Genomic DNA, 21429 nt, shown 5'->3' with positions numbered 1-21429 from the left:
TAGCTTCATTGGCGATTTGTAGTAGTTAGGAATCTGGACCCTTAAGAATTCGTTATTGTATTTGTAGCTAGAATAGCAGTCACATTTGACTGCAAAACCAATGGACTGGGTTCTCCCCTCAAAGAGGAGAGTCCATGTTATTCTAGCAGTTTTGACCTCCATTTCAGTGAGTGGTGTCATGGAAAGGTTACCACAGCATGCAGAGCTTTTTTGGATATCTAAAGGAGTGAGCTACATACACTTTTATCCTTATGCCCTAGGTAATAGGATATGCAATGTATGATTCTTTTATAGTTACATAGCAAATTACAAGTTAAGATGAAAGAGAGTTTAAGCTCAGAGGAAAATAAGTTATCTTACATATCTCCCATCCTAACAAAGGTATTTCTCAGCCGAAGCTTGTGCTTTTTGAAACAGTAGGCTCTCCACAGAATGCTTGACAGTCATTACTTTATAGAACATACATGATAAGAAAAAAATTACTGCGTTTTAATTTTTTAAAAACTAAATTTAAAGAGTACGGTTTCCTTTCATTCCAGACACTAGCTGAAAATAACAAGTCAGACAACTTTATAGGCTATGAAAGGTGATGTCCTTGTACCTTTGGTGCACAGAGCAAATGGAATAGTACTTTTCTTGTAAAACACACAAGTGGTTTAGTTTGATTTAATTTAACAATTCTTTATCACTACCTACAAGGCAAATGAGAGGTAATACAATGAGGCTATTAAGCCATGTGTACATCTCCATGTGCACATGGGAAACAATTTCCCTTCCTCTGAACAAATCAGTTATATGCAGACTTTAATTCTTCATATCAGATCATATTTGGAGATAGCTGCAAGACAACTTTGCAATTGCAACAATATTACTTTCTTCATCTTTATCTCCGCTTTCATTATTTCCTTCCCTATGAGGTATCTCAAAAAGTTCCCTCAATATAAACATGATATATATATATATATATATATATATGTTAAAATATATTTTAAATGAGGATAAGTAAGATTAGAATAAATGTGACGTGATATTTCTGAGCCCTATGAAAGCTACCAGTTTAATTATAAAAGGTAAACTCAGTAAAAGAATCTTTGATTATTTGAGCTCTTCATGTTGATAAGAGCAAGTCACTGTGACGCACTATGTTATGAGGAAATTATTTAGAATGTAGCTGATAACATGATAAACACCAAAAGCGTTTTGAAGAAACTTCTCAGCAAGGTGGCAGCTATGATCTCCCCCACTGCGATTTATAGCCAGGCAAATTAAATATCAATAATCTATAATCATCATAGTGGAGCAAAAGATAATATCTAGCCCTCAAGGAAGAGAAAGTGTAATGATCCCAGGTTTACACTGAAACATAAATGAGCATAAATTTGTAAATAGGCCCTTTAAACACATTCTTCTTCCCTATTCTAGTTTGGGGGAGAAAAGGAAGACAAATCTAAACTTTTCAATGCTTTAGTAGCATATGAATAGGGGGTTAAGACTATTGCAACATTTAGTAATTTTAACAACATTGCTTTTAGCTGTTACAGGAGTAGGAGTAGGTGGCTATTAGGTTTCTGACAATGCAATTATGGCCTAGACACATATGCTGGGAGTTGACCTGACATTTGCCTCTCGATAGTTGTCATAGCAGCAACCTGAATAGAGCAGCTTGATACAAGTGCCAGTTGCAGACTGGATGCAGGTTCTGTGCTAATACAATACATCTGAATATAAATGCACACACATACTGCCACTTGGAGATCATAGCTACTGTGTTTCCTTCCATTTACATCTAATTCCTAAATGTTCATTTTTCAAGAAACTGAGCTTTGTAAGGAGATGTTAATGATCTGCCTCAATACATTTTCTGGTGTTGTTTCTCTGTATGTAACAAGGGGGTTGACCTAACAAAAGACTCTTCAAGCACAGTTTTATTAACAACAACAAAAAAACCTGGCTGTTGCAGACCAGGAATAGTTTGTATCTCTATTAAGAGGGAAGGAAATTATTGGTAGACAAATTGCAGGTAATTGTAAAACTGTTTTGGAAGAAACTAATTAAAAACCTGAATTGCAGGTTTTGAATTCCTGAATGGACTTTCATTTTCCTGAGTTCCTGAATGGACTTCCATTTCAGGATTACTCTATCTGGTTTTTGGCATTGAGGGGAAAAAAGACCTTTAAACCTTTATATATGAAGACAGAATTTGTGTTTCAGCTGTGCCACTAATTCATGGCTTCTAAATCTTGACGCTGAGCAGTTATTTCCTGTATTACAATTCAGACAGCAGGAAAGAAGGAAGAAGGATATACATTTGTGTCACTCTGTGTGTTGTTCTCCTTCCTGATCAATGAATACTGCCGCTCCTAAGAGGAAGGAAGAAACAAATAGTAGGACTCTTAAATGCTCTCTTTGTTCTGTTATTTATATTGTCTGTTTTCATATCCAGGGCAAAATTGGACAATAATGGTTACAGAAAAGGCAGTTATGCAGAAATGTCTCCTAGCGGAGAGCTGGAGAACGCCCTTTAAGACAGTGCTTCTGTGACAGAAAGCCACGAATTCAGCAAACATGAGGAAGTGGTCTCGTTTCAGGGAGACTGAGTCCTTGCCACAGCTATTCAGTATGCAGGAAGAGCATGTCAGCTATACATACTTTTAAGAGATGGAGGAGGGTACTCTTCCTCTTGGGTTTCATGGAGCCTAATTTGCTCTGGAGGATGGGAAAGAAAAGATGCTTCATCCATGCTGACCACAAATGTCAGCACTGCAGAGGGATGAGGGATGGGGTCAGGCCTTTTTCTGCTGTCTATTTCCAAAAGACCTGAAAAATTCCAACTCAGAGTGATTTTTGCTTCAGAATGGGACGCTTGTAGAGTCTTAGATAATAGAAAAGAGCAAAGGGAAATGGGCGGTTCACTTAACATAAAGCAGACAAATAGGAACTGGAATCCTAAAAAACACAAAAGACAAAAGTCACTTTAACTTGCAGAGTTCAATGACTCTTAACATATGAAAGCTTTATAAATAATATTTTGTGTTCAGGCATCTCCTTGTGATTTGGTATTTAATAGGGACTGGACTAATTTCTGTAGTTCAATACTTATTTTATCTGTGTTCAAAATTATCAGTAAGGAGACTGTGCCGTCCTTGGATACTCACATGCCAGTTTGCATTTCAGGCCTTGTGCACTTCCATCATTTCCCCACCTAATGATTATTTTACTTCTGAGTTGGTCTATGGTTTGCTTTTGTGGTTGCAAATGATATGCTTTAACCACTGAGGCACAAAATGTTATGCAGGCACCATTTAGCTGCATGTGAATTATTGTCAAGAGATCAAATTATGTACCAGTATTGGGAAACTCAGCTTCCTACCCACAATGCATTGGCCATATTGTCAAGGGGAAGAAAATAAGCAGTATGCATTGTAATTTTAAATTCTGCTGCCTTTCAAGTCAGTGGCAAAATTCCTGATTTCAGCAGTGCTGGATAGGGTTGTGCTATTAGCAGATGCAGCTGGAAGGGACTGCTGAGTATCACAGGGCAATCCCCTCCTGCCACACTCCAGCATGACCTACGTTAAATTTGCTACATGTATTGGAAAGGAATAATGTGCAAGGCATGCAATTGCAAATAATTTCATGCCTTGGATTTACACTGAGGACTTAAGGTGAGCAGGTAATTTTTCACCTCGATACAGAGATCATTAAATTAGAAAAAGCTTTATTTTTCCAGGCTCTTCGTGCTTAGCATATATCGTTGAATTTCAGGCTGCTGACTTCAGAGAACATTTTAAACACACAGAGCTGCTGTATGAAGTAAAGTTAATGCCAATGTCAGTGTACTGGTTTGGAGGCTGGTAAAACCGAAAGCTCAGAAATGGAGTGTCAAGATGTTTTTGGACAGTGACTTTAAAACAACCTTTCACTTTTGTACTGCAGGTGGAATGCAAATGAACAGGGACTGAAACAGTTGTCTTCCTTGTGTCTTCTATATTTGTCTCCTGCCAAGGAGACAGAAGAGGAAAAGCCAGTGGAAATGTAGATATAAGTATTTCCTCTTCAGGCCCAAAGATGCAGGGTTTGGAGTCAGCCTTTTTGTTCTTCCTGTTCCCGTGTTGAAAGCCAGGAATATAGAGATTTTTAATTATCCCTCCCTTTCACATGACAAGATGACATTAAACGTGAAGCTTTTTCTAGTCTGTCTGATGTTTCTAGGATAGAGATAAATACATTAAAAAATCTTTTTTTTTTTTTCTTTTCTTTTTTTTTTTTTTCCCTTTCCTTTTCCATGTTTAGCTTATGAATTCACTGCACACACCCTCCTGTTTACAGCACAGGGAGAGGTTGGTCTTTCTGGAAGTAAATCCTTGTTATCATACAGAATTTGATCCAGTTTAATGAAATCAGGGCAAACCAGTGTGTATGTACAAACCCTTATTTTCAAGGGAAGGGTAGTGTGTTTTGGTTTTGCTTAATGAATTAGTAAATTTAGAAGACTTCAAACAATGACAAATTACTACTAAATTCAAAGCATCAGTTGCACAATAGATTCAGTTGTATGCCTCAGAACACTGCAATTCTTCACACAGAAAATATATGTGGAAATGTATGCACAGACTGCTTCTGTTTGGTAGCAGGAACATGTTTGTAATTCAACAACGGGCTTGATGTCCCTAAACTATATTTAGAAACATATTTTTCCAAGGGTAAAAAAAAAAAAAAAAAAAAAAGCTGTGAGAGCAGGAACTGAGTGCATTGCCTGGGAGCAGCACCAGATGCTAAAGAGGCTAGGCACAGGGCAAGACAGCCAGGCAGGCTGTGGCCAGCAGCCCAGGCATCATGCCAGATGAATCCTCCCCTGAAATGAGAATATTTGGGGAACAGATTTGTACTGCAGTGCACAAATTTCATGCTTATTACTCATAGTATTTCATATTAAGCTTTAGTTTTACTGTCTCCATTAATGAAGCAAATCAGACAGTGCATCCTCCAAAGACCGGTCAAAGTTCATTTCTTTGTTTCTTCCAACTGTGGTTGATGACTGTGGAATCAAAGGCCATACCCCAAAGCATCACTTCTTATCTTCTGAATCTTCTTTTAAAACACAGAACTAAAGCCAAAGGACATGCACCAAGTTCAGTCAAAAATTTAGAGTAGGTCTTCAGTAGCAAAGCATTTTCCTGCTACTAAATAGTTTGAGACAGGGTGTGGTGGTTGTTTTTTTGGTGGTAGTGTTTTTTGTTATTTTTTAAGATACCTCGGATTTTTAAAAGATATTTTCTTTTTTGTTGTTGTTGTTTAACTGTAAAAGTCAAGATGTACCTGAGGCAGTGTTTAAAAACAGGCATCGTGCACTCAATTAATAGAAAGAATTTTGGTTTTCAAAAACATATGGTACAGGTTTTAAGGAAGATTTGAAATGGAGTAGTTACCAATCAAATGTGTCAACCACAGGGCACAGCACTTCAAAATATCTGAGCCTACTGTTGAAAACAAGAACCAGTCATTAAATGCATACAGGAAAGCAATTGTTCACTCTGTTTTAAGACAAGAAAAATGTTTTTGTAAGACAACTATTTGTAACTTCCACTAGAATTTACCTGTGGAAGAGACACCATACTGTAAATATGGCAATATGCTGGAATCTCCAGGGTGCTTTTTTTTTTTTTTTTTTTTTTTGGTTGGTGGGCTGGTTTTTGTTGTTGTTTTCTTTTCAAGGCAGAACACAGAGATATTTTTAATTAGGTGAAACTGAGGAACTTAATTCAGTGTTGACTTCAAGCTCTTCATGTCTAGGCTATCAACTTCTGTTTCTAAATAAAGAAGAATTTCATTTAGGATTTAATAGAAAGTGCTTTGGTCCATTCTCCCTGTCACAAAGACTAATATATGTAATATTAAAAGAAAGTGTAGGGCAGAAGAGAAATAGGAAAAAGCTCTAAAAGTCCAAATCATACCCCATAATTTTCCAATAAAACCTTTTTGAGAAGTTGCATTTCCATACCCTAGAGCTAGCAGGTGTAGGGAAAGCTGTTTTGTGTCAAGAAAATATGCTGTCAGTGGTGGGAGTGATATCAGTTGTAATGCACCAGACAAGGGGACCTATAGTGGGAGGTTTAATTATGCTGACCGTGATGATATTGTAGTAATAAATCTGCAAAGCTGGCACTAGCATTGCTCCACTACTCCCACACACTTTCCCCTGCATGTTCCCTCAACATGTGATTCAGGAGTTTTAAAATTTTCTCTGTTGGTGCTCTGGTGCCACAGTCCTCCTGCACAGAGTGAAGTAATGTTCACCTATCCTGGCTGAACATGCTGCCAATCATAATCTCCATAAAATGCCATGTTGGCAAGGGGGAATGGAAAAGTCAATTGTTAGTGAATGGTTTCACTGAGGTAATTTCTTGAGGACAATACACACAAGTATGAAAAACACAGAAAAAAATCTTGATTGTGATCATAAAAGTGGAGTTGCCTGAGGCATGGCAAGGCTTGTTCTGAATGAGAAGAGTTTGCTGCAAAGGAGGGATTTCTCTCAGTTTGCATCCTTCTGGGTCAGCAGCAAATACTGCTACATCTTTGTCATCATACATCAGTTTCAGTAGCACATTGATTCCTTCAACACCATTACCTGCAGGCAAAAGTGCTTGTGGGATAGCAAAAGACAACATTGTTTTCATGTGGTGTATGTTGTTTCTGTTTGGAAGAAAGGTCAGGTATTCAGGCTTCTGTGTTTGTACTGCTTGTCAATGAGAATAAGCAAAAATGATCTGTAGTCATCTTCTGCAAGGAGCTAGCTGCTGCAAAGAATTTGGCTTTGAAAGGGCTCTAGGAGATATGCAGAAGGGTATTAATATGTATTTTTTTTATTATTATTATTTCTTTTTCTGGTCAGAAACCTGTGCTTCATTTCCACTGAAGTTTTACCTTTATTTTCTTCAGATTTTCAGTTAATTTCATTTTAGCAGGGGCATCCTGGACCATGGTGCTTCACATTTGGGATTAGGCACTTACCAAATGAGGTCTCTTAGGAGCTTGCTCTTTAAGCCCTGCTCCCTTGGTCCCATGTCTTGACCTATTTTAGGATGTGAGATTGAGGGAGATGGCCCAAGGAAGGCAAAGATCCTTTCATATTCTTTCTAATCCTATCCTCCATGACAGGCTGAATGACTTTGTGATGGAGTCTCCTATGGAAAACTGCTTTTACTTTCCAGGAAAATGCTGGCTGAGAATTGATGCAGAGATTCGAATAAAGGACATTGTGATTCTCAAGGTCAACAGTTAAAACAAAACTTAAATTGGTAATTTATCATAAGGCCTAAGGCAAGATCCATGCTGTGCTGTGCTTCAGGACAGAGTGAGAATCTGCCTTTGTTTCTGCCTGTCCTAAGAGAAGAAAAAGATCTGTGAGGTCTGGGCCCTATCAAATCTCTTATCTCTGCTGGTAAAATGGGGATGGAGCAAAAGCCCCACATGCCTCCACTTCTCTCATCTTCCTCCAAAAAGCAGAAAATTGTAGTTCTGAGGGCTCTCCTGCTCTTTACATGGTACCTTCATCTGAACTGAAACAGATGGGACTTCCACCATGATAAATGTCATACGTATTTTGTGAAATACACCATGAACATAGAGGAGTTGTGCCAAAACTCAAAGGCATTAGTGCAGTTTACGTAATCAAGCTGAGTCTATTTCCACCTGTTAAGACATTTGTAAATGTTTGTAACCTGGTGCTAGTCACCACTGGACATGTTATTAAAAATTAAACTGAGGAAGTCATTGCTGTGCATGTGCTGCAGTGTGCTATACACTAAGCCCCTGTTTTATATGTTGAGCCATTTCCAATTAATACTGTTAGCTGATAAACCATTAGCTGACTTTTTTTTCACACATTAAAACACTCTAGACGAAGTGTCCTGTCTTGCAGGACACTGTCCAGGGGAAAGAATATGGAAAAAAATCAGCTATCCAGATCTTCACTAAAGAACAGTGAGTTTATCTCAAGCACCATAGAAGAGGGAAAAAGCTATTCTTCTCAGTATGAACAGGGAGAGACCTGGTCCTTTAGAAGAACCCAGTTTCTCTTTCCTCACTGACTTTGAATCACAGTTATCTAAACTTTAACAGTAGTTTGTCCATGCTTCCACACTCAACCAGCAGCACAGGTGACCTCTGAAAGCTCGCGTTGCTCTTCTGCTATCACAGTGGATAACGAACTGGCCAAAGTTGACAGGCTATGAAAAATGATCCCTCTGCTTTGCTATCGCTCCAATAAAAGTGATTCTCTGATGATTCCTTGCAACGGTCTGAGCACCTCTTCCAAAAGTTTTCTGTTCTGTGGGTGAAGTAGCAGTGGTGGAAAAAAAAAAACAGACTCAAATGCTTCTGTGCAAAAACACTAACCTGTTATTTAAGGTTAACATACCCATTCCAGTCTACAAATAATGTGTCATTTTGTCAGAAATAAGGAGACTAGGGTTGATTTTTCCACAAAATAGCACCTTTTTATTTTGATCTTCTTTTTCCTTGTCAGTCTCGAGCTTTCATTTCTTGTCAAACACTGTCTTGTGTCGGTTTTGATGCCTGGTGACAGCCCTGATGCTGGCAGTTCATTCTAGTGTTAATAACCTAAAAGCAAAAGGAACCTAATGCCCTTCTAATCTGCAACTGTAGCATGGTGCTTTGCTTTCTTTGAAGTAAGGCCTGCTTCAGGGGGACAGTTTGGAGATCCTTGAACTTTTGGCAGCCAGCTTAGCATTTTGATAGGTGCTTTTCAAGTTCCCACGTCTCCATTCCTATTCCTATTACAAGGGGTTTAGGTGCATAACTGGACTCTATATTACACCTGATTTAGCTTAAGTAGACTAATCCAGTATTTCCTCACTATCTGAAGAAAACAGTTTTTTTTTTTCAGGAAAGCATGAAACAGGAAAAATATGATCTAGATTTGAATACAGAGGATGGGAAATGGAAGGATGTTCCTTTCAAGAGAAGAAATAGGGTGCATGCATGAGAACAGCAACTAGAGTCCTCTTGATTTCATCAGTAAGTCCACTGCTGAATTGTCAAAACACTTTCCAGTATAAAGAATATCTGGCACGAGTCCTGTGAGATTGTTTGGACTTTTGGACTTGTCTTTGTGTTTGATTTTAGCCATAAATTTATTCTCACTACTTCTGGGGAAAAACCCTGGAGTCTCTCTCCTGGCTGTGCTTAGACCTCATCTATAATTCTATTGCTTTATCCTCTGACAAAGATCTGGAATGTCTTTTATGAAGAATGACTAGATTTAAAGTGGAAGGAATCTGTCCAGAGGCACAGTAATTTTTTTGAATCTATCTGTCATGATGATTTTGGACAAGAGGTTACAGGACTCTCTGTGGATGCGTCATTTTAAAGAATACTGTGACCAGCCTGAGAGGTGAAGAAATACTCAGCATAAGTATCTGCCTTGGAAAACCATTGGAGAATAACTTTGCCCCTCAGATAAAACACCTATACAGGGTGTTTTAAATATTTTCCTAAACAGACTATAAAGATTCTGGCAATTCAATTTTCAGGTTTCAGCTGTAAGTTGAATTTCAGGTAGATGTTAATTTTGGATTAATAATACCTAAATATGTGGATTGGAAATTTTCACAGAATCACAGAATTTCTAGGTTGGAAGAGACCTCAAGATCATCGAGTCCAACCTCTAACCTAACACTAACAGTCCCCACTAAACCATATCCCTAAGGACTTTAGGACTTTACTCAAAATAGTCTTGAGGTATGCAACATAGTAAACAAGTTACATGAATTAACTTTTCTTCACACAAATTGATTGGGATACCTGTGTCTGGAAACCTGTAGCAGCAATTTTCTCATTGTACATTCTGAAACTGTGATGACTTAACTGAACATCTGGCTTTTCCTTGTTGTGCTATAAGAGAAATAAGGACTTCTGGGAAAGGTAATATCTTTTAATAGATCATCTTTTGGGCATAGAAGTTCTTTTCTTGGCCTAGGAAAATGTGTTACCTATTTCTACAAGCCATTCTTTGCCTCCATGCTTAGACCGCAGTTGTAAAAGGACCTCCTACATGTTAAAAAAAAAAAAAAGTTGTTGTTCTTTTAAAGGACTATAAATATTCAGTACTTTAAATATGAAGGTCAGCCAATGCAAAGGACTACCATGAAGCTTCATTTGGATTTTAAACTCAGTGAACTGTGTGTGTCTTAAATCTTATTCAGGGATTCCTAGTCTTGAGCAGGTTTTATTTAGTGGACAGTAATCCCAACACAAACCCCAACAACTCAGGGCAGGGAGAATGTGCAGTGGAAACCAAAACTAAAAGAAACACATCCATCAATTATGGAAATGTCATTTCCATCATTTCTAAGTACAGTGAGTCAACAGCCTTATTGCCATGTTGAAAGAAAATTTACTCTACTGCAATATGCCAAAATACTGTTTAGGTGTCTGGGCTTCCAGGATATTGGTCATAAAATTAAAAGGTGTGTCAAAGACTAGAGAATTAATTTAATGCATTTAAAGCCAATAAAAGGTGCTGTGGTGTTCAGTCAGAACAATATGTCATCAAAGCTATTGGTAGTATCATCATTTATTAAGATTACCTGACACTTTCCATTATAGTACCAGGTGTGCAGTTTGATAATAACTTCATGACCTTCAGCCCCCAGGGGTTCTGTGTTTTACTGTTCTGTGTATCCCATCTATTGAACTCTTTCAGAGAAAACCATCCATTTTCAAGAATTAGGAAAAATTTGTCCTTTAAGGGTTGTATGATTCTTAAATATACTTACCATTTCATAAAAAGGCTGGGATGCTGTTTGGTCTTGACACTACAGAGGACTAGGAGACTGAAAGGAGTCCCAGGAAGAAGAGAAAATCTCAGATGGGACCATCAGTGAATGTGACATTGATGAAATACAAACTAGGAAATGAAAGGACTTGAGTAGCTGAAGCTACTCAGGTATCAGGGAGCAAGAGACTTGTTTGAAAAGGTGTGATTAGGGTTTTATAAAACAAGAAGACTGAGATGGAGGGTAGAAAATGAAACTGGAGAAACAAGGAGGATGGGATGAGGAGTTGGGCATTTGGAAGACACAGTAAGAAACAATTTTGAAGAGACAGTGCACAAGGTATCATGTCGTGAGATGGGGAAACAGGAGCTGTCTCTGGATCTCCATGAAGAGGCCGCCCCACAGACCCAGCATGGGAATCCCATGGCTCACCCTCCTTCAAATGCCCTGCTTCATGCAGGTGGATGCTGAAGGCCTCTTCACCTGGCAGCTGCTTCTCTGTGCAGCAGCTGAGATGTGCAGGCAGCTCCCAGCTCCACAGCCTCTGCAGTTTCAGCAGGGTTAAACTTTGATTAAACTTTGGAGTTTCTTCACATTGTTTGAAAAAAAAAAAAAAAAAAGTTACACAAAGAGAAGTACTTTACATTGATATGCTTGCAGAACTCAAGCATTTCCATGGTAGGTAATGCTAGCTTAAGGTTGCCTTTGTTGCCAGAATCTCACCATCTGAAAAACAGTGATAAAAGTCCCATCTAACAAGAGTATTGTGAGGATTGATTGGGTATGCTTTGAAAAGTGCTGCACAGTTTTATCATATATTTCTGTTTATTTCACTTTTGAATCAAAATTCACAGAAATAAATTGGTGTGGCCCAAATGGGAAAAAATATATGAAGCATTATCTACTTTCTTCAAAAGCCACACTACAAGGTATTGAGGTTGGAAAAAAAAATAAAGCACATGAAAGCATGTTTTCTTTTGTTTTGTTTTGTTTTTCACGTTAATAAATTGATTTTCCTACGCTGAAAAAATGGACGACTGTATGCAAATACAGGGTCCTTGGCTTGCCTATCTGTTTGAAGACTAATCTGCATTTGAGTTTTTCTAGCCTCAAAGTCGTCTTGTAAGAGCAGCATTTACTGAGAAGAACAAAAAGCAATCCACGTTAGGCATTTTAGCATATTCAGAAAGGAAATGTCAGGCAACATGAGGCAAAAATGTGTTTCCTTGTTTCTCTCTTTTCTAACTGAGTGGGAAAAAAAAAAATCACCTTGACATAGGGCAGTTAAAAAGCTGGTATTCTGGGAGTTGTTAATCTATTGATCTGGTAGACAATGTGCTTCATGAAAGCAGTAAGTCAAATGCATGTTACCATTTCTGCCATATTTGGAATATTACCATTTATATTCTTGTAGTTTTTTTAGCTTTTTGGTCAGACAGAATTGTCCATGTGATTATGTGCTTATTGATAACAGTGGAGCAACAGCCAAGGCAACAGCAATGTTTGTTCTTGATGGGAGTGCACAGAATTTCTGATGTTTCTCTATATATGGGAACAAAATTCCCATTGAGCAGCATTGATTTCCTGGGGCTTCTTATTTTAACAAGATATAACTATTTTATTATTTTGTTGGTGGTGAAGGGGGGGGGGGGGAGGGGGAGCGTTGACATTGTTAGAGTTGCTTCCACAATGAACAGATTTCTTGAAAAGAAATGCCTATATAACCTCCTTTAGCATAGGCTGGGAGGCTGGGATGCTGCCAGTGAGTCTTGCTCTTTGTAGCACAAAAGTGACATTCTGCACTAGCATCTGCATTGTTGTGGAGGGTAATTTCTTTTAAACTATTCCTTAGCTGCTCAGAATACATCAGAGTAGGGTTTCCTTGGTATATGGGTTATGTAATAGTTCATTAAACCTTTTCTGACTATATACCGTCTTTAGTAGATTATTTAATCACTACCATGATAAATAAATAAATGCATCTATTTACTCTGTTAAGCAAAAAAATAATAATAATAAAAAAAAAGTGTTCTCCTGGTTCAGACCTGGGCACAAAAGTAAAATATAGATATTGCTGATATATACCAAGTTGTAGATCACAGTGTGTACTTCATGCTGCCACTTTTTCAAGTGAACAGATAACTGCACTTTCACATGCTTTGGTACCTAAAAGGTATTTTTGCATTTCTGTAATTTCCATCATTTTCCAGATGGTATGCTCAAGACCTAAATTACCTCTCCTTCAAAATAAAGTCAGAAGAGAAATATTGTTAGAAGGATGACTTATTTCCATTGCCATATACAAAATGAAGATGGTATAAGTCAAATTCTAGATGGACAAATATTTTATCTGCTTCTTGTTCATGCTCCTTATTAAAGGTAAATTATAAACAGTTATAAAATGGTTAGTTAATACTTGGAAGGTTTTAAAAATTGTTATGAATTGCAACAATATGTGTTCTAGATAGGTTAAACATATTAATAAAAGGTTAGTTAATTGTTGCTGAGTATTATGGAATTTAAATATTTTATAAAAATCAAACTTAAAATCAATTATTAAGCCTTTCTAATACAAATGTAATGTAAGGGGAAAGTATTTGTCAAAAGAAAGTGCTGAACAAGTAACACAGAATGACTGAAAAATCTCAGTTCTGGAACAACACTGTTTAATTTCTACAACAGTTTAAAAGCAAAGGCAATTAAGATGAAAAGAAAGAGAGTTAATCTGTGCAGAATAAATCTAGGGTATACAAAAATGAACATGATATTCATGTTCTCCCTCCCCAAGAGAAAGAGAACTTGGCTTCTTTATCATCAACATGGCTACAAGGAGAAAGTACAAACTTTTGCCTTTTTATTAGATAAGATTCCTGAAAAATGCTTAAATCCCAGAGAAGTGTATGAGAGTTGACACCTAAACTCCTCTGTTACCAGGCTAATGGTTCATCATCCTGCTGCTAGAGCTAACACCTGAGCCTGCTCAGAAAAAGGTTGTCCAAAATGCTACCCTGCTTCTACATTTACACATCATGAAGCACTGAATTAAGCACTTAGGTAAGGTCCAAATTTCAGGTCTGAAATGTATGGTGCCTTATTCAACATTTCAGTACAGGTGATTGGCACTCTTTAAAAATATATGCAATGTTTAGAGGAAGGCACCTCTTGTAGTTGGGCAGGAGATCAGAGCATACGCAGAACCAACAGTCCCATGCTCAGCATCCTGCTCAACCGTTTTCATGCCCCTAGGGAGCGCCTTCCCCAGGGTTACTCCCCAAGCCCCCACCACAGGGCACGTCGTGGTGTTTCACAGGGCTGTGACTGGTTTGATACAAAGTCCTGGGCTCCCAGTCTCAGAGCTGCTTGTGCTAGGGAGATGCTGAATGAGAGGTATTGACAGGGAAGGGAGCAGGGCTGGAAGCACGCTTCTGAAAGGGAACTGAGTCATGCTCCCTTTCTGTTTGCTATCTCTCTGCCCATGAATTGTGCATTTCTTTGCACTCGACGAGTGGCACAGCTTCAGCTATGACTCCCACCACAATTTTGCTTTTAGCCTGGTTGCTAGGAGATGGCAGCATTGAGTTCAGGTCCCTTCCTTGCCACAGCTAGCAAAGACCTTGCATCCCAAATTTGACCCCTCTTCACTGTGTCTTGCAACAAGAAGCTGGCGCTCAGGTCTCCTACCTCAGCCACATGCTCCAGCACGCAGGCTGGCACACATCAATGTGCTGCATCCATGCTGTGCCCTCTGGCCCAACTCTGCTGTGCTCTGCTATGAGCTCAGTGCACCAGCTCTGCAATAAACTCACTGATGTGTTTTCATTTCAATGGCTAGAGGGCCTCTGGAGCCCAGCAAATCTGTGGATCCCAGACAGTTGAATAAGGAAACAGGGCCTCAGATACTCTGCTGAGCCATGGGCTGGCACTATGTGGCTGTACAGTGATTCTTCTGGAGACATCAGTACATTTCTTGCAAAAGATGGGGCAGTCAGTGTACATACAGCTAAGTATTTTGCCAGCTTCTGGGAGTTAGTCCTTTTTGCATTGTACCCTTTGAACACTGTCCAGTCCTTGATAAATTTGGTGAAAATCCCTTGCTGATATTTGTGACAATAAAATGAGGCCCTGAGTGAGTCTACGTCATGAAATGTCGTCTAGTTTTGGAGATAAGAAGACATCTCAGCCTTGACAGAGTCAAGGATTTGGATGATGATTTAAGCTTTGCTGTGAAAGCAGAACTTTACTGTATAGCTTAGAAATATTTTCTCATAGAAAATAATACTTCTTCTTTTATAATGACATTTGGAGATTAAAGGTAAATAATGTTAAAGTTGAATTCCTGGCCAAAAAAAAAAAAAAAAAAAAAAAAAAAAAAAGAAGGCATTGTGATTTTGGCTCTTTGTTTAAGTCTATTATTGTTTAAGAAAATACATAGGAGACCAGTTTGGCTATCTCTCTTAAAAATGCAGAGCTTAGCTTCCACTCATATTAGTGCTCAACAGACCCCATTCTGGTTGTTTATGGAATTAATTATCTGGTGGCTCACTATTCTGTATTAAATATTAAAAGTTTCTGTTAATAATATATGTTCCATTTCATGAGTCATCTCAGTTGAGCCCAAGTCTTTTTAGCCAATAAAAGAGACAGGGATATCTTCATCTCAGAAAAGTTGGTGGCATCTTATTTGAGAGATGGGACTGACTAATGCTAACAGGAAAACTACTTCACAAACGTTTAATTTGACACAGTCTGGGCACCGTTTGAACTCTTTGATCATTCTGTGTTGGTATATGTATTGTTATTATATATATATATAAAGGTTTGTAATATTTTATGATTTTTTGTAACTTGGGTATATTTAGCAACAATAAAGAGGTAATACAGAATCTTACAAAAAGGGGAGATGATACTAAAAAATCATTGTTTAGTTGACTACTTTGAAAATGTCTTTGAAAAAATCTTACTTGTATTTTATAAATACTGATGATCTACACAACTATTTTATTTGAAACTACTGACATATATTTTCATCACATAATAGAGTCAGGCCTACTAAAAAAAAAAAAAAAAAGTCTACACGTTCAAGAGAAACAAAGAAGTTCAAATTCAATTGCAAGCTAAATCAGAAATTCTGAGAAATTCTGGCACTCAAATCCCCGCAGTGGGTTGAGCAGTCATGCACTGATTGTTTTCCTTGTTTCCAAATACTAAACCACGTCAAACCTTTTTTCAATGCTTTCTGCCCCCCAGTGTCATAAGTGAAGTTGCTACTGGGGCATTCTGTGATCATGAGTGGAGGTGTGGTGCTCTCAGCAGTAGATACAGCAATCATAGATGGAGAGATATACACTTCTGAAATGTGATTTTCTATAGGGGAAAGTTGTGGGGCCATTATGCTAAATCCTGTTTGATATTACACAATCATCTAAGAAGTAAATAGGGAGCATGAGAAGAACTCATGGTGTACAAAGAGTCACTGTTTATACACGAGACTACAAATACTTTCAAACCACATTTGTAGAGACATCCTTACCACTTGTGTGGTAAGGACTGTCCTTATGTGGATGGTTGCTCATTCAGCCCTCTGCAAATATAGGAAATGTGGTTGTATTCTGTTCCTCCATTCCTTCTGTCATTTTTGAGGCTGATACATCAAGAAAAGGAGTTGGTGCATTCTGTATTGTTTTGTTTTATAAAGAAAGAGATGGTCCTTTGACTCAGAAGAGTCACACCCATCATCAGAAAGCAATGGCTTCTTTCTATCCTTTTCCATGCTAACAAAGAGTTGGATTTTGCAGGAGACTGTGAGCTCTTCAGGATGCGAGGATGCCTCTTCCCCTTTGAGAAACAGTATTATTGGCTAGTGGTGCACAAAAATAAATAAATAAATAAATGTCTCATATTTGCGGGAAACATCTTTTATTGCTTTTTTTTACATTGTATTTGTTCAGATGATATTCAATGAGAGACACGTATGTGCTTGATTGACATGTACTAAAATTTTGTGAAAGCAACGGATGGGAAGTCTTAACAATGGAAAAGACCCTCTCATGCAAGATAAAATGTAACAATAATTCAAAACCTTTCATTGTTTTTTCAGGATGAGGCTGCTCCAGCTGACAAACAGTACAAACAGGAGCCAGCCCAGGTCACTTACTCAACATCAGCTGTTTCCAGCACACAGGAGGTGTTGTACATCAATGGAAATGGGACCTACAGTTACCATAGTTACAGAGGGCTCGGAGGTGGGCTGCTAAATCTCAACGATGCTTCTAGCAGTGGTGAGTTTCCTTCCTTACAAAATATGCCTGTGTGTATATGTGTTCATGTGTACATTTCCCCTGCTGTACAGAAAGCTAGTCTGAGGGGTTCGATATTATCAGATAATGAGCAGGGACACAATCCTGCAAACAGCGACTGCTGAGCAAAATGGTTGTTCACTGCATGCTAGTCTAATTTTGGTTTCAAGGGACTAATTCATAATAGGGTGAGATTAAACCTGAAGTCCCTAGCAAAGAGTAAAAAAATAAATAAAAATGCTGGGTTAGATCTTCATCAGATTTGTATGACTTTATGGGGACATCCCCTGTTATTATTGTCATCTCCTATACTGATCACAAAAGGAAGCCATTAGTATCTTTGTGACTGGAGTTTGAAAACACTGAGCTCCATATTTTGTGAAATAAATGAATTGGCCTGGGTTTCTCATGTGGTCTCTCTGGATGCTTTAATTTACTGCAGATAAGGATCTGGCATGACAAGTGTTAAATGAGAAATCAGCACATCTATTTCTACCCTATGCTAAAAAATGGTGCAAGTAATTATGTGTCACCATGAGGTTATATGCCCATCTGAAAACAAAACAAAACAAAAATAAACACCTCATAAACAAACAGGATCATTTGTTTAAACAATACTCCTTTCTTATATTAGCAAACAAACAAATGTATGTTAATTGTAACATTTGTTTGAAATGGTCTCCCTTGCTGATTTCACACAAATTCAGAGCAAAGGAAATGGTTTACCTATTCTGATAAGAAGAGTATTATTGTCTGTCTGTCAGAGAAACGTGATTACTCTGGAAAACTGAGGGACTCTTGCCTCCAAGAACAGTATTTAAAAAATGTCTCAGAGGACAGAGAAATCCCTGGCTTGTTGTCCTGGCTGATTCCTCACTGTTTGAGGAATGTGATGCTACAGGTACATGGACTGGCTTTGGCAAGACCATAGTTGTTCATCTACAGCCTCAATTTTCAACATGCTAAGCAATTTTCAGAATGTTACCAGGGCTGCAGCCTGGGATGCGTTAGTGGTGTATGGTGTACTGGTGACCTTCACCTCTGTGAATGACTTACATAAAATTTTCTATAGGCTTAAAAAAAGAAAATATTTTAGTTTTCAAAATTCTTTGATGCGAAGAGATGATTACAATTGTTTCCATGTGCACAAAAAACACATCTGAGATATTGAATATGATCTCTGATCAAATGTTTTCATAAGAGTAAGACAGCTGTGGAAATCTCTGTTCCTGGGAAAATGTACAAGAACTTTCAAAATGCCTTTTACACTGTGGTCAGAGAATGTCCTAATCAGTTCCTGCTGAAAACAGTTGGCGCTTGCTCTTCCATCCAAGTAAGAGCAGGATTAAGCTTCCTATATGATTTGTTTGTCAGCAGAAGCCATCAGAATTGCCACATTTTACATAATCCTAAACTGTGAAGGAATCACAACTCTTTTGTATCCTTGTTCTTCCCTTCAAACATTTTGTAACAGGACACATTTTCATAGCTTCTATTTTTCAGTGGACTGTAAGATTTAGGCAAAAGTATTTTATGGTGCCTCAATATGAACTTCAGTTTTTGAAAATGAGGTACAAATTTGACATCACAAATTAGTTTTGCTTTCTGATTAGAAGCAACATTTTCTTCATATCTTTAATGCAGAGGACTCTAATGCTTTCATCATGATTAATGTTCAAGATGGGTTTTGTAACCACAAACGGTGGTCATCCCAGAGCTACCAGATGATGCACAGCTAATGCAGCCGGGTAGCTGTGCAGTGCACTGTACTCCTCTGCATATTACCGCTGGGGTGAAGAAACCAAAGGATGCCAAAAGTCTATGTGCTAACATTTGGAAAACAGTTAGTGATGCTAACAATCTAGCTGGCCACTGATTTGTGACCCACCTGCCATTTCACAAAGTTCCTTATGGAAGTTTTGGAATGGGAACTCCATCAATTTCTTAGTCTCATTGACACAAAAGCAACCAGTAGCTAAACTGTTTATCTCGGGGCTACTGAGTGTAAAGTGCTCTGGTTCCAATAGCTGGTTTCCCTGTTGGACAAATGGGAGGATTTGGGTGCCAGTTCCTAGGGATTTGACCATCATCTCTGACATGTCCCTGGATATTTGTTTGTTCATTTGTGGATGGAGTTGCAGTTGAGAGGGGTGACAACTTCCCTCCTGACAGACCTCACAGGGCAGTTGTTTGCAGTCATTATTATGTTTCAGGGAGTCATGTCCCAAACATACATGGAATAGTTCTTTGTGAATTGTTTTCAGGACCTAAGAAGTGATTTTAAGAATGCATTTCCTTTTCAATTTAGTAACTCATCAAATGCTTTTATCACCTTTACAAATATTCACCTAGTGTAAAGATAAATATACACCTCAGTCAGAATGTGTGTATAAACAAATACAGTCTGGTTTTACATATCTGTTAAGACAGGAAAAAGGAAGAGAAGTTGCAAAAGACAGCTAAATCTTGCTATTTGAATTTTTATTTCTGGACATTTCCCCACAGTAATATAATGACCATGTCCGATAGCTCTCTTATCTAGTAATCCAGCTGATGTGTGTGTTTTAAATGCTGTGACTCATTTAATTTGGTTATTTCCTCCCCTATAGACTTCATTCCTACTCCAATCCCATCTTAAATACTTAGCTATCTGCTCACCCAACTGTTTTGTAGCCCTGGCTCGGGGACCTCCCTGCGCCTGCCTGCTGTTGCAGGCTTCCCTCCTCAGTCTGTCTTTCCCCATGGCAATTACAGAACCATAATTATTTCCTTACACAACTGTATGGGGTGAGCCTTCATACAACTGCTCAATATGAGCAAGCAGAATGCAACAGATTGTACAGTGACCCTTCCTTCATTGTCAGAAAAAAAAAAAAAAAAAAAAAAAAAGGCAGGAAATGGCTTGGACTTTAAGCATTAAGGTGTTTAAGGTGTTTTGCCATCTAGGCCAAGCCAGCTCAACTTGAAAGCTTCAAACCATCTGCAAGAAATCTATAGGTTGACAGAGCTTCTGTCAGCCTGTACACAGACTGAGGAGAGGCCTGTGGCAAGTAGCCCTTGACTCTTGTAGATGTTCAAGGAGAACCGCTTACTGAGAAGCGTAGATTTCCATGGCTCTCATTTTTTAAGGCTGTTCCTGTTTTAAGGCAGTTCCTGCTACAGAGATGAAAAGAAAAGCCACAGGATGGGGTGAATGCAAATGACATTTGCTTGCCAGTCGCCAGCCAGCCGCAAAGGCTTCAGCTGGCCCCATTCCACCATACCTGGCATGAGCCTGGAGGGATGCCCAGTCCAAGGGCAGGAGGATGAGTACAGGTGTCAGACTGCTCTACTGGGAGCAAAATCCCTTGTTGCCACCATGAGCTGTCAGAGTCCCTGCGTGCTGCTGCCTGAGCCTCTCCTGGCAGAAATGGGATCACCCCAGGTGTTTCTGTCTAACAAGTCATCATCCACCCTTTCCTGGTTACTACCAGCTGTCAGGGCTGGCTTTTCTGAGCCTGGTTCTCCACAGCCACTTTGTTTCCTGAGGTTCATTTTCTCTAAGAGGGTGTACACTGCTGCTGTTGCTGGGCCTCCTGGAGCCGATCTGGGGGCTGTTCCTTCTCTGCTGTCATCTGGTTTTCTAGGCAGAAATGTCAGTCATTCCCTTTGTGTGTGTAAAAAGAGAGATTGTGTTTCAGACTGAATGGCAGACTAGCCGTGCCAGACACTCCCTTGTATCATGACATGACAAAGCAGCTGTTCTGTCTCCGTTTCTCTACACAGATCTGCAGCCACCCTCTACCACAGCCGCAAGTCAGCACTGCATCCCAGGCACCACAAACGTCCAGTCCCCTTCCAACTCAGGTGAGTCGTCCCGGTGAGTCCCAATAAATTCACACTGCAAGCAAATCCTGAGCCCTGACAGGCTGTTCTTGCAGCCCCCTTTCCCACAGGCAGGCCTACACACTGCATCCAATGTCCCCGTTGCACAGCCAGAAGCTGCTGGACTCCTGTTGCACTGCCCACCTCTCCCTGCTGCTCCAGGAGGGCTATTCTCCGCTGTCTACCCATGTCCAAATCAGCCTTCCTGGTTCTTCAAGGTCCTGCGGAATCGACCCCATCAGCCAAGTAGTCCAGGTTGCAGGACTTTTGTAGAATGGGAAGCCCTCGCTATATCTGGTGCATTGTCCAAGTTCACCTCTGTCACTATTTGTTACTAATAAACAGTGGAATTAATTGCAATCCCTGGCACAAATGTTGGTTCACACAGTTAATTTTGCTCATTGATCCCTCACTTCTTTCTAGAGCATGTCGTGCTCCAGAACTGAAGTTATTTTGGTATAGCTGCA

The 21429-nt window shown here is 39.0% G+C and overlaps 1 protein-coding gene across 5 annotated transcripts in view; it reads left to right on the top strand.

Moving 5' to 3' along the window:
• The window catches only part of NOL4 (nucleolar protein 4), a 192754-nt gene that overhangs the window by 161617 nt on the left and 9708 nt on the right, over positions 1–21429 (top strand). For all 5 annotated transcript variants that reach the window (XM_072034644.1, XM_072034643.1, XM_072034645.1 and 2 more), the window contains 2 exons: positions 16900–17080; positions 20864–20944. In XM_072034644.1, coding sequence (XP_071890745.1) covers positions 16900–17080; positions 20864–20944 — 262 coding nt within the window. The remainder of the gene's footprint in view (positions 1–16899; positions 17081–20863; positions 20945–21429) is intronic.

Source organism: Anas platyrhynchos, chromosome 2 (genome assembly GCF_047663525.1).
Source record: "Anas platyrhynchos isolate ZD024472 breed Pekin duck chromosome 2, IASCAAS_PekinDuck_T2T, whole genome shotgun sequence".
NCBI lineage: Eukaryota > Metazoa > Chordata > Aves > Anseriformes > Anatidae > Anas > Anas platyrhynchos.
Note: the sequence above shows the minus strand (reverse complement) of the source record. Positions and strands in the feature narration are given on the sequence as shown.